This window comes from Crocuta crocuta, unplaced genomic scaffold (genome assembly GCF_008692635.1).
Source record: "Crocuta crocuta isolate KB4526 unplaced genomic scaffold, BGI_CrCroc_1.0 scaffold580, whole genome shotgun sequence".
NCBI lineage: Eukaryota > Metazoa > Chordata > Mammalia > Carnivora > Hyaenidae > Crocuta > Crocuta crocuta.
In genome coordinates, this window is record NW_027527940.1 from 2,685,072 (window position 1) to 2,698,133 (window position 13,062).

At 37.0% G+C, this 13,062-nt stretch overlaps 1 protein-coding gene across 1 annotated transcript in view; it reads right to left on the reverse strand.

Moving 5' to 3' along the window:
- The window catches only part of RYK (receptor like tyrosine kinase), a 65,493-nt gene that overhangs the window by 29,278 nt on the left and 23,153 nt on the right, over window positions 1-13,062 (reverse strand). Inside the window, exons 6-8 of the mRNA XM_077752313.1 lie at window positions 10,119-10,219; window positions 5,030-5,155; window positions 3,468-3,554 (exon numbers count right to left, since the gene is read on the reverse strand). Coding sequence (XP_077608439.1) covers window positions 3,468-3,554; window positions 5,030-5,155; window positions 10,119-10,219 — 314 coding nt within the window. The remainder of the gene's footprint in view (window positions 1-3,467; window positions 3,555-5,029; window positions 5,156-10,118; window positions 10,220-13,062) is intronic.

The window sequence follows — 13,062 nt, forward strand, 5'->3', positions numbered from 1 at the left end:
TGCCTTTCTTTCTTTTTCTATAATCTAAATTTTAATGAAATTATGGCCAGGACATTTTGGGGACTGTAAGGTCTTTTTCTGATTGAAAACTAGTAATATTTGGAGGTCTGCACCCCCTTAATAAGTGTTGACCTTCCTGTCGACTGGCATGAAGATCCAAATAAAAGTCAGTTTCAGGACATGTTATTTTATGCACAATTTTCTTCAAATTATTAACTTTAATAAGCATACTCTATTAAGCAAGGGACACTAGATGAACTACATGATGATCTAAGATGAGTTGGAGAAAACATAATTTTATATATTTAGTAACAAAAAACCATTTTCCTGGATTCCTTTCCCAATCCAGTCCAAGTCTTTTAATTTTAAATATTGAAAGATCTATTTTAAGATGCATACATTTGAAAAGAATACTATAAAATATTTACATTCCAAGTTACAAGAAGAACAAAAGGATTAACAAAAACACTTATTTCCAAAGTGCAAAGTATTAGCTATAAAACAAAATAAGAACCTAACACTGTAAGGCCACAAGTCTAAACGTCTAAACCAAACTGACTCCATGACAGGCTTTAAGTTTCTCCTCTGAACTAGAAGGCCTGAGTTTCAGCTTTCCTGAAACTATCAGGCAGTTACACATTGCCCAAGGCAGGAGAAACCACCCTTGCGACACCCAATCAGGAAAGGCCAGCGACCACCCTCCCCATTACTAAGGGAGAGGCCTGGAGATGGAAACTATAGATAGGACCTTGTTACCTAATGTTAAAGTTAACCTGTTAGTCACCGAACAAGACCCTAGGCTCGCTCTGTGATTGGCTGAATTTAAAAGTACTCTAAATGTTGTAATTGGATCCCGCCAAAAGTAACGAATACTCTAGATAATGTGTATGGTCAAACCCGCTGTCAATGATGTTGAATTATTATGATTGGATCACTGTTCCCATGTCACAACTTCTGTAACTCCCCCGTCTCAAACCCCATAAAAACCCTACTCTGCCCTTGTTCGAGGCTCTCAGCACAGACCCATATGCTGGTGAAGTCTGTGAGCCCGAGCTTAAGCCCGTAATAAAGCCCTTTGCCTTTGCATACGTGACTCGGTCTCCCTGGTGGTCTCTGGTCGGTGAGGATACTGCGATCTGGGTATAACAACACCAATAACCTCAAATTAATTAATTTATTTTATGGAATTCAATTTCACAATACTCATTGTATGAGATCAATTCTTAATTTCAATCTCTGTAAATTTATACTGGAATGTCCATTAAGCCTCTGAACAAATTTACAAAATTTTTTATGAAGCCAAATTCCAATTTCTTGTTTATGCCTAAAAGTAAGTCAATAATCTTTTTAAAAACTTTTTACATTTTAAGTTACATTTCTAATTGTATGGCATGTAACAAAGCATTCAGATTTGTGAAAGAACTTTGCTAGATCTTCATAGTTTCCATTAAAAAAAAATTCCAAAAAAATAAATCTCAGATATACCCAATCATGTGGAGTTATCTAACAATTCTGAGCCAAGCAAGGCACTTCCTCTTTGTTTCTCATGCAAACCAAGACCATATCTTGGCTAAGGACTCATTGTGCTTTCTCTTGTTTCCGTGTAGCTCAGAGGGAACATTACAATTACAGCAGTTAAGGCGTAGAAACAACCAAGTGACTACAATTTCAAGTATATCCGGAAGGAGAAATCTTATCTTGTGAAACAGTCCCAGTATCCGCATTGTGTTTTCTTATCACTATTATTTCCTTTTTTCTTCCATTCAAACCCTAAGTCAACCCAATTCTATATAGAAAGCTCTTTTGCTAATTCAAGATTCATTCAGAACAAATTAGTAACAGTCTAGTTGTAAACTAACCACAGATTTATAAACCCCAGAAGAAATATTAAATTAAAATTATACAGAAATGTTTTTTTTTTTTTTTAATTTCTGAGAGAGACAGTGTGAGCAGGGGAGGGTCAGAAAGAAAGGGAGATACAGAATCAGAAGCAGACTCCAGGCTCTGAGCTAGCTGTCAGCACAGAGCCCGATGTGGGGCTCGAACCCACGAACCTTGAGATCATGACCTGAGCCAAAGTCAGACGTTCAACCGACTGAGCCACCCAGGTGCCCCGACAAATGTTTCCTTAAAAATGGGGAAAATGTAACAAAAGTCAGCAGTATTAAATTAAGGGTTCAAATTTTATATTTCCAGAGTAATATGTAAAATATCTTTCAAAGCTAGTCAGAAAACCTATTGGACCAAACTTAAATATTAACCTTTAAAAGTGCTTTGGGGCTAAGAGAGATTGGCAGATAAAATATATACTGAACAGTATAGTTAAGCCATTTGTTTAGAAAACATAGAATGTGTGCATGGCATGTATGTGTGTGTTAGCCAAGCAATTTAGTTAAATTAAAATAAATCAAATTACATGTATTTTTAAGGTTAGTATGACTTTTTAGAAACAAATATAAATCCTTCAAACTTTCCATCAATTCATTTAAGTAGATTTAGAAACATAAGTTCTTTTATAAATTAATTTTGAAACTTCATAAAATTGTCACCTCCAACGTATAAAACTGAATTTAATTTTTCCCTCAATTTCTGCATCAAAATGCTAAATTTGTTTTTCCAAAATTAACATCTTGTCATCTCAGTCTATATCAGACAATGTCAGACATTAAACGTCCTATAAATTACCACATTTTTCTTTTTCTTAAAATGACCAAATTTAACCAAGGTTTAAACTTTTACAAATATCAATTATAAAGTGAAAAATTAGGCATATTTCTCCAAAAGAAGAATATGTGAAAATAGGTGTTCTGTTCATGATAACATTACCTAGTGTTACCCTTTAGAAAACAATCTGACAATAGGTATCAAAATTTTAAATGTAAACACCTCTTGGGGCAACAATACCATCTATGGCTATACCTATAAAACTAAGCCAAGAAGGATACATACACACATGGATATTTTCTGCAGCATTATATATAATAGGGGGGAAAAAAGGCAGGGGAGCGGGAGGAAGATAAGCAAGGCTATTCACAAGAGGTAATATGAGTCCAGGGTACAAGGGAAGGTGAGGAGGGGTGACAGGAGGAGTCTTTTTTTATTCTTTGTAGACAACAGTATTGGGAGTGGGGAGAGGAAAAACAAGTTAACAGTGTTTTTAAGAGGAAAGAAACAACTTTTACCTAGGAAAAACACATTAGATATAGCAACAATGAATTCAAATGGATGAAGTTTAACTATAAGCCTGAGTAATGTCTAGTAAGTGTTTAACATCTTAAATTATTAGACCTTTTTTTTCTATACCTCATGAGAACAAGCCAAATTTCCTCAAAAGTTAGCCTCATATTAGCTAAACTCACATGGACTGACTTAAAGGTCTGGTGCAGACTGAGAATCTGAGACAGAATTTCACTGGCACGATCTATCTTAGGAAAGCATTCTGATAACAGTATGGAATAAAACCCTACCTTTAACTGTTTTTACAAATGCTTGTTTTTCTTTATTTGGATCTTTTTCATCTACTAAAATCCCATGGAAAATACGCCCAAAAGTACCTAGAAGGAAAAATAATTAAGGAGATCATCATATGATAACCTTCATAAAATTCTAAGTACAAAACTTCCTGGCACAATAAACTTAAACATAACAAGGTCATATGTGGTCAGCAACATTACTCTAACTCAAATCTTTGGTTTTTTAATGACTATTAGAAATTCTTTGTAACTACAAAATATTTTAACTTGCTTTTTTAAAGTTTATTTTTTGAGAGGGAGAGCACACACACCTACATGAAAGCAGGGACGGGGAGAGGGAAAGGGAGAGAGAAAATTCTAAGCAGGCTCTGCGCTCACAGCACAGGGCTCTATCTCACAAACCATGAGATCATGACCTGAGCAGAAACAAAAAGTCAGACACCTAACCAATGAGTCACCCAGGTGCCCCTTAATTTGCTTTTAGAAATACCATATTTAAACGAACTATATGAGAATTCTTTCTGATTTATCCTAAATAAACTAATGATATACCCAGAACACTGGAACTCAGTAATGGGGTATCCATTAGAGGTATTTATGAGTTTCTAAGCTTAACTTCAGAACAATAACAAAAGAGAACAATGGACTCCGCTCATACATTCAAAAACAGGCCAAACAATTTTACTTCTTTTAATTACTCCTTGTCACTAGGGACAGTTCAAATCTCTCTTTTAGCTGTGATTGACCTATAAGCATCTCAACGAAGAGATGAATTCAGAATGACTCCTATGCATTCAAAACACTGCAAACTGGACTGTGGAAGGGGGAAAAAATAATTCTCTACTTAACAATTTGAGGGGCTCAACTCAATGAATTACTTTATTATTAATTTCTGTCCTCGTTCAGCATGTCCTCAATCAATACCCTAAAACTCAAGAAAGAAAACAAGGGCCAACAAGTGGGGAAGGGAAGGGTACTAAAATCTATCAAACATCTATTACGTGTAAGTTCATTTAATGTACATCGTTTCATCTAATCTTCACTAGAAGTCCAAGTGCAGACAATGCAGTGCAAATTTATAGAAAAGGAAACTGGACGTGGAAGACATTAAATGATTTCTCCAAGGTCACACAGGTGATAAATCATGGGAATAGGACTGGAGGTTGGGTGTTACTCCAAAGCCTATGCTTGCTCCATCAGCTCCATCCCATACGATCTGTCACAGAGAAAATCACTTAGACTATCTCAAACAGGCTTGGTAGGTAGTGATCATCTTTAAACAAAAATAGAAAATATATTTAAGGTAATATTTAAATGCTAATATATATAAATAGGCTTTGATGTACTTGAAAATCAAGAATTACACCAAAGCTGTATTAAGGCAAACTAACGATCTAAAGAAAAAGAAAATAAAAATCAGTTTTAGAAAGGAAATAAATTGTACACTTCTATCCTTAGACACAAAGACATGAAATTCTTAAAATTTGAAATAAAAAAATTTTTATAGCGTTAACATTAAATCTTCCTTGAGAAACTGATTTTAAGAAAATAAATACCTTCTTGGAGTACATCTTTTAGAGTTATCCTCTCCCTGGATATTGCTATATCCTTCACCTTAGCTTTGGCCTCCAAAAGAGTGACACTTCTCAGGTCGTTCTTCTCTATCCGCAAAGTAGGATAACCTGAGGAGCCAACAAAGCCAGACCAAGAAATATAAATACCCTTATTGTGCCATCAGGGTTAACCAATTCAGTTCAAACCTCAGGACTCAAGTCACAGGAACAAATAAATGTAAGAATCGCAAAAGGAAAAAGTCATACACATGAACAGGGAGAATTACTTATGAAGGCCACACAACATTTTTCTTTAATGTTTATATATTTTTGAGAGAGAGAGAGACCGAGAACACAAGAGGAGGACGGGCAGAGAGAAAAGGAGACACAGAATTCAAAGCAGGCTCCAGCCTCTGAGCTGTCAGCACAGGGCCCAATGTGGGGCTTGAACCCATGAAGCGTGAGATCATGACCTGGGCCTAAGTTGCACACTTAACCAACTGGCCCCAAGGCCACACAAAATTTTAAAGAAACCCTTGCCACCTATCCCAAATCCTTAAAATGCATAGTTAAAGACAAGAAACACTAAAATGACAAGAAACGCTAAAATGAGTATGACCATTACCACCACTTCAATTGTCTTTCACCCAAATGAAATAAGCTTTGACTCACAGAATGTTTGTTTGATAGCGTGCATGGGAAGGGGGAGAGGCACACAAAAGAGAGAGAGAATCCCAAGCAGGCTCTCTGCTATCAGTGCACAGCCCATTGTGGGATTCGGTCTCACAAATCCTGAGATCATGACCTGAACCGAGATAAAGAGTTGGAAGTTTAACAGAGGCATCCTAGGCACCCCTTTATTATTATTATATTATTTTAGAGAGAAAGAGAGTGAGAACAAGTGGTGGAGAGGGGTGGGGAGTGAGGGAGAGGGAGAGGGAGTGTATTTTAAGCAAAATCAGCCTGATGTGGACCTTAACATAGGGCTTGATCTCACAACCCTAGGGTCATGACCTGAGCCAAAATAAGAGTTGGATGCTCAACCAACTGAGCCACCCAGGCACCCCTCACTCACAGAATTTATTCCCTCTTATGGACTGTTTTCCCCCCCAAAATTTCTAATATAGTCTCCTATAAAAAATAACTTTTCAAATGAAAAGATGTTTGTAAAACAAAACATCTGGTTGATTTAATCAATCTCATATTCATATAGCCTTGTCATATCTAAGACACATCTGTTTTTCAGCTCCCCTATTTTCCCACTCATTCTTAGTATGATAACAGAAAAAATAAAATTTCTAGCTGTAACTTAAAATTTTTATTACAAGAAAATAATGTTAGAATAAAAGGAGGATTCAGTGTTAGCAAGTAGAAACTAGAATTGCTTCTTTAAGATTTATATGCTTTGGTTAACACATGGGAAGAAAACTCCCTGGAGAGAGAGCAGACTAGATAATGGTCACCAACGGTTGCTACAAGATCTAGACAAAAGGCTTGGGAGCTTTGAGACCAAAGATTAGGCTGCCACCACCTGATTTCACTGCTCAGCAGTTTGAACAGGGTACACCCAGGGGTATATCTGTATATGTTTAATCCTACCTGGAGTCCTCAGAGTTTCTTAGATGTGTGGTCTGTTGTTTTGTTATTTTCGAAAATTCTTGACCATTGCATCCTCAAATTTTTTTTACTCCTCTCTGTCTTTTTTTTATTTACACACAAATGGATTTCTACTGGATTTTTTTAAAATGTCAGTTTTTGCCATACACAATGGAAGAATTGTCTATCTCAAGATAATGTCCACAAAAGTACAATAGTAACTAAAAATATTTTTAATAAGTAATTTCAACTGACTTTTAAAAAGCATTTTGCTTTTAGTCTATAATAACTGAATCTCTACCTCTTTAAGGTTATAGCCACAATCAAGAATCGACTCTAATGAGCAAAGCTGGAATTTAAACATTAAAAGCAATGATGTGTTTCTTCTGAATAGTCTGGACTACTTTCATATCTATCATTTTATTTTCTGAGGAGCATATAATTCTTTCTTTCATTGGCGGTGATGGTAACTACTGATAATTTCTTTTATTTTTTATTATTTTTTTAAATGCTTTTTATTTATTTGAAAGAGAGAGAGAGACAGCATGAGCAGGGGAGGGTCAGAGAGAGAGGGAGACACAGAATCTGAAATAGGCTCCAGGCTCTGAGCTAGCTGTCAGCAGAGAGCCCGACTCGGGGCTCGAACCCACCAACCCTGAGATCGTTACCTGAGCCAAAGTCGGACGCTTAACCGACCGAGCCACCCAGGAGCCCCTGATGATTTCTTTTAAATTTCATTTAATCTTGAGCATTCCCTCTTCTCCCTTTTTCTTTTTCCTTGACACTCTTATTAAAGAAACCAGTTCGGTTATCCTGAAGGATGTCTAGCATCTGCTTCTTCAAGTATCATTTAACTTATTCCTCTATCCCTGTATTTCTTGTAAACTGCCAGTCAGTTCCACAGCCATAATTAGGTGCAGGGTACCTCTTAGGAGTGGGGAAAGGAGACAAAAGCACTCCATGGGTGGTATATCACATGTGGGAGTACAAAATATCTAATTGTCCTACTTTCAGCGATGCAAAGTTTCATTAGAAGAGTCACACTGTGACAGTCTGATCCCTCAAATGATCCTATTTCCCTTTGTTCACAGGGTTTTAACACTGATCTTTTTCTGAATCAATTATTTTAACAGAAGCTGCAATTATGATTTTCTAATTCTATCATTTCTTCCACATTTATTAGCTAAGATTCTTCTGTAAAGAAGCATTTTCCCTCATCAACCAGCACTATCTGGTTACTCTGAAATACAGTTCATATAGCCAGTCATCAGAAGGAAAGATTACTGGTGCCTTAGTTACTTCTCATAATGATCAGCTTTTTCTGTAACTATCATCACAACTCAAGGATTTTTACCCATTACAACTTTGTAACTATCATCACAAACTCAAGGATTTTTACCCATTCTGTTTCCATCCACTGCAGTCATTCTTTCTGATGCTCAAATGTCCAATCTCGATATGCCCCAGGTTTATCTTGCCCATTCCTGACCTAGTCCTGAAATCCTCCATTTCCCGAAATAACCCTGGTTCTTTTTAATGGGAAACAGTACCAAAAGACCACAACAGAGCACTGGATGAAGAAGAGACAGTAAATGCCAGTCCAAGGAAGACAGGCAGTTAAATGCCTGTAAGACCTATTTAATCAACAGCACTACTGAGCTGAGCCCTGATTTGTGGTCCACTGTTTATTATGTTGTTTTATATTTGTGTGGAGACTGACTTCTCATTACATCTAAATAGTACTCTAAGAATGATTATTNGAGAGGGAGACACAGAATCTGAAATAGGCTCCAGGCTCTGAGCTAGCTGTCAGCAGAGAGCCCGACTCGGGGCTCGAACCCACCAACCCTGAGATCGTTACCTGAGCCAAAGTCGGACGCTTAACCGACCGAGCCACCCAGGAGCCCCTGATGATTTCTTTTAAATTTCATTTAATCTTGAGCATTCCCTCTTCTCCCTTTTTCTTTTTCCTTGACACTCTTATTAAAGAAACCAGTTCGGTTATCCTGAAGGATGTCTAGCATCTGCTTCTTCAAGTATCATTTAACTTATTCCTCTATCCCTGTATTTCTTGTAAACTGCCAGTCAGTTCCACAGCCATAATTAGGTGCAGGGTACCTCTTAGGAGTGGGGAAAGGAGACAAAAGCACTCCATGGGTGGTATATCACATGTGGGAGTACAAAATATCTAATTGTCCTACTTTCAGCGATGCAAAGTTTCATTAGAAGAGTCACACTGTGACAGTCTGATCCCTCAAATGATCCTATTTCCCTTTGTTCACAGGGTTTTAACACTGATCTTTTTCTGAATCAATTATTTTAACAGAAGCTGCAATTATGATTTTCTAATTCTATCATTTCTTCCACATTTATTAGCTAAGATTCTTCTGTAAAGAAGCATTTTCCCTCATCAACCAGCACTATCTGGTTACTCTGAAATACAGTTCATATAGCCAGTCATCAGAAGGAAAGATTACTGGTGCCTTAGTTACTTCTCATAATGATCAGCTTTTTCTGTAACTATCATCACAACTCAAGGATTTTTACCCATTACAACTTTGTAACTATCATCACAAACTCAAGGATTTTTACCCATTCTGTTTCCATCCACTGCAGTCATTCTTTCTGATGCTCAAATGTCCAATCTCGATATGCCCCAGGTTTATCTTGCCCATTCCTGACCTAGTCCTGAAATCCTCCATTTCCCGAAATAACCCTGGTTCTTTTTAATGGGAAACAGTACCAAAAGACCACAACAGAGCACTGGATGAAGAAGAGACAGTAAATGCCAGTCCAAGGAAGACAGGCAGTTAAATGCCTGTAAGACCTATTTAATCAACAGCACTACTGAGCTGAGCCCTGATTTGTGGTCCACTGTTTATTATGTTGTTTTATATTTGTGTGGAGACTGACTTCTCATTACATCTAAATAGTACTCTAAGAATGATTATTTTCCCCCAACATCCACATGTTACTGTCTAAAAACTCATTTATCAAAATCTTGTTTAAAAAAAAAGGAAATCCAATTCCATGTTCTCAATTCTAATGGTAGCTAGCTTCCTATCATGATTTAAAAAACAAACAATGTAAAGTCCTTACCATTGCCCTTCAGATTATCACACACTTCATTAAAATCTAAGACTCTGTCTTCATACAGCTCAATGGCTTATTCTATCTAACTACCTGAAAATATTTCTTTTGAATTTCTACAAAAGTGATTCAGTATCCTTTTAATGTAATTAACCTATGGAAATCTCCCCAAAATTAATTCTAGCAACTGAACTTAAATTATATTTTTACTATTCCAGTTTTAGAATGTTTCAATCAATGGTCTAGAAAGCAGAAGTTGAAGATCAAGCCTGATTCTGCACACGTTAGATACTATGTACACAGGATGGTACACATGCCAAACAAATAACTAACCACATAGCAAACACTGGCAGACAGACCACAGACAGCATTAGTAAATCATCTTTAGAATTAAATTGACTCTTACTGGTGATAGGAGTTGCATTGTTGGGTGTGTCAGCTCTTAGATATTGCGTCGTCTGGGTAGATGGCTGAGACAGCCCTTGGGAACTACTGCTGGCACTGATGCTGCAAACAATTTTAAGAGAGAAATATTTGGTAAGTCAGCTTCAATGAGAAATTTCCTTTTTCTATATATATAAAAACGCATCCAACCAGTATAACCAGCTTAAAATTCTAATGTCAATCACAATAACGCATGGATCCCCATCACAAACATGCCATATTGAAATTTCAATATCATAATGTAGAGCTACTTCTTTCCTTTCTATCTCCACAGTCATCAAACAAGTTCATCTCCTCAATCATTCAGAAATGCAGGTATTAGTCCTCAGACACCACAGGCAGCAGTCCTTAACCTCACACAGAGATATGTTAGGGACCTATGGATCATCTCCTAGGAAAAGAGCTCATGCCATTCGATTAGACTGATTTAAAAAAAAAAGAGGAGTAGAATGACAGGCCTCTTTTACTAGTGGTCCAAAATCAAGTGGCCTAATAAAGAATATAAAAGCAAATCAAATATGCCAACATGCTCAAGTCTTGTGAAGGGGTATCATCTCTAGTTCAAGTTTACTAAATCACATACATTTTCCTTATTCCTCAACTCTACCTTTTTAGAATTTATGGAAATTATTGGCATTCTCTAGTATTTGAAGCATTCCATTACACCATATCCTTTAAATAATACAGGAGATCCAGAAGAGGACAGGCTCAAGTAACTGCTAACCCTATACTCAAGATTACTACAAATGAATACCTCGTAAGCATGAACTTTTGTCTTTTCTGTGGGTAAAAACTTTATCCCAGGATACCCTTAGGCACTTTCAGTTTCACTACCTCAGCGCTTGAATTCGGCAGTAGACAAGTGAAAGATAGAAATTTAGCATGAAAAGTGAACTCAGATGGCAGTAAGTCATACCAAACTGTCAGGATAGGCTTTTCATGCCTTCCTTAGCTATAGGATTAGCAGAATCCAATCAGAGGTTCCCAACTTTCCTCAATATGCAAAATATTTGAACTGACCACACCCACACAATAGTTCTGTATTTTCAAAACCTGGGGATTGAAAAAAATAATGACAAAAAGTTGCTAGTTAAAAACTGATCTCTGTGAGTCTACACAGGTAGTGGGTGTGGGGCAGTATAGTGAAGAGATGAAGACCATAACCTTGGGTATGGGGCAGCAGAGTGAAGAGGATAAACCTTGAAATCAAAACTGCCAGCACCATTTACTAGATGTATGATCTCAGGCAAACGAATGCTTCTGTACCCTCAAATTCCTCATGTTTAGAATGAGCTTGATTCTACCTCCTCACAAGGTTGCTAAAAGGATTATATGAAAAATAAAGAAAGAAAGCATTTAGGAGAGTGTCTTGTCCTCAAACACATATTTACAAATTATTTTTATTATTACCAATATTATTACTAATATTACAATGACAAGGAACCACAGGATACCTGTTTTGGAATTCTGGGTACTACTCAAAGATCAGGCTAAAAATCAATGTTGTTAAAAGTCCAGGGGAGAGAAGAGAAACATTACCATCCCCAAAGAGTAGAAAAATAAAGGACTTCAATTTACTTACCTGTAAAATGAGATTAAGAAAACCTACCTCCCAGGAGTTTTGTGAGGCCCCAGTTTTATAATATATGTGAAACTATTACTTAAATGTTGATGGTTAAATAAATGGCCAGACTTCAAATTATTTACTGGTCATTTGTTTTTCTCCAGTAACTGAACAGTAGGTGGCACTCTTGTACCACTTCAGAATTCTTGAAGAGACTACAAAGAGTGCATTACTAGCCATGGAGCTAATAACTAGAACAGCCAGAATTCAGAGATGCTTTGTTTGGCTCCAGAGTCCATACTCTTAACCACTAGGTTATGCTCTGAAAATAAGTGATAATATAAGCTGCTTTTATTCAGGCAAAGTCTGGAAACCTTTGCCCGAAAATGGAAAGAACCAGAACACCTAATGCATGACTGTAACTCATTATTTTAGCAAGCCAAGGTGTATGCTCCATAGAATCTACAAGTTTTTGCACAATTCGGCTTATGTGTGTTCACAGCCCTACTACACATAAGCATTCAAGGAAATGTATGTGTCAAGACTTCTAAATGCCATGCTCCTCAGTGACTCCTTTCACTCTACTTGTATCCTCTCAAAATCCTATCTAAATGTTCCTGTTACTTTACTTCCCACTCAGAAGTTTCCAAATGTCATTTCTTCCTCTATAAACCTCAATTCTAACATTAACACCACCATATACATATAACCTATTCTGAAACACATCCCTCATGTATTTCCCTTCTATTCTTACCTCCTTCCTCTTCCTTCTCTATTCAGCTAAAGCAAGTAAAACAGAGGTGACAGAGTACTTACACACAGGTATTGAATCCAACCATGTTCCCTGGCATATATATGCTTACCCACTCACTGTGTGTATAACACTGTGTAGGCCTGAGGATTCAGTAATGAGTAAGACATACCGCCCCCTAGTTGGAAAAAGCTTATAGTCAGTCTAGCAGCAGAGACAAGTACACAAAAATTATTATTGGAGAAAAAAGTAGAGTAACTGCCACCAAAGACAGAGAGAGGGAGAAGGAGAAGCAGAAGCTAAGAGAGAGACAGCCAGACAGAGGAGGGAGAAATAGCAGTTGGGAAGCTTAGAAAAGACTTCATGAAAGAAATGGCAATGGAATTAAGATCTGAAGCAAGAAAAAGGTTTCAGAGCCCTGTGGGCAAAAGGAAAACATGAACTAAAGTCCTAAAGGGTAAAGTATAGGGCAAAAGTATGGAACAAGCAATCATCTGACTACAGCATAAGTAGCAGTACAGTAAGAGAGAGACAGAAAGGTTCAACAAGTTTGGGAGATACCTCTCCACGTAAAGGAGGGTTTGAAAGCCA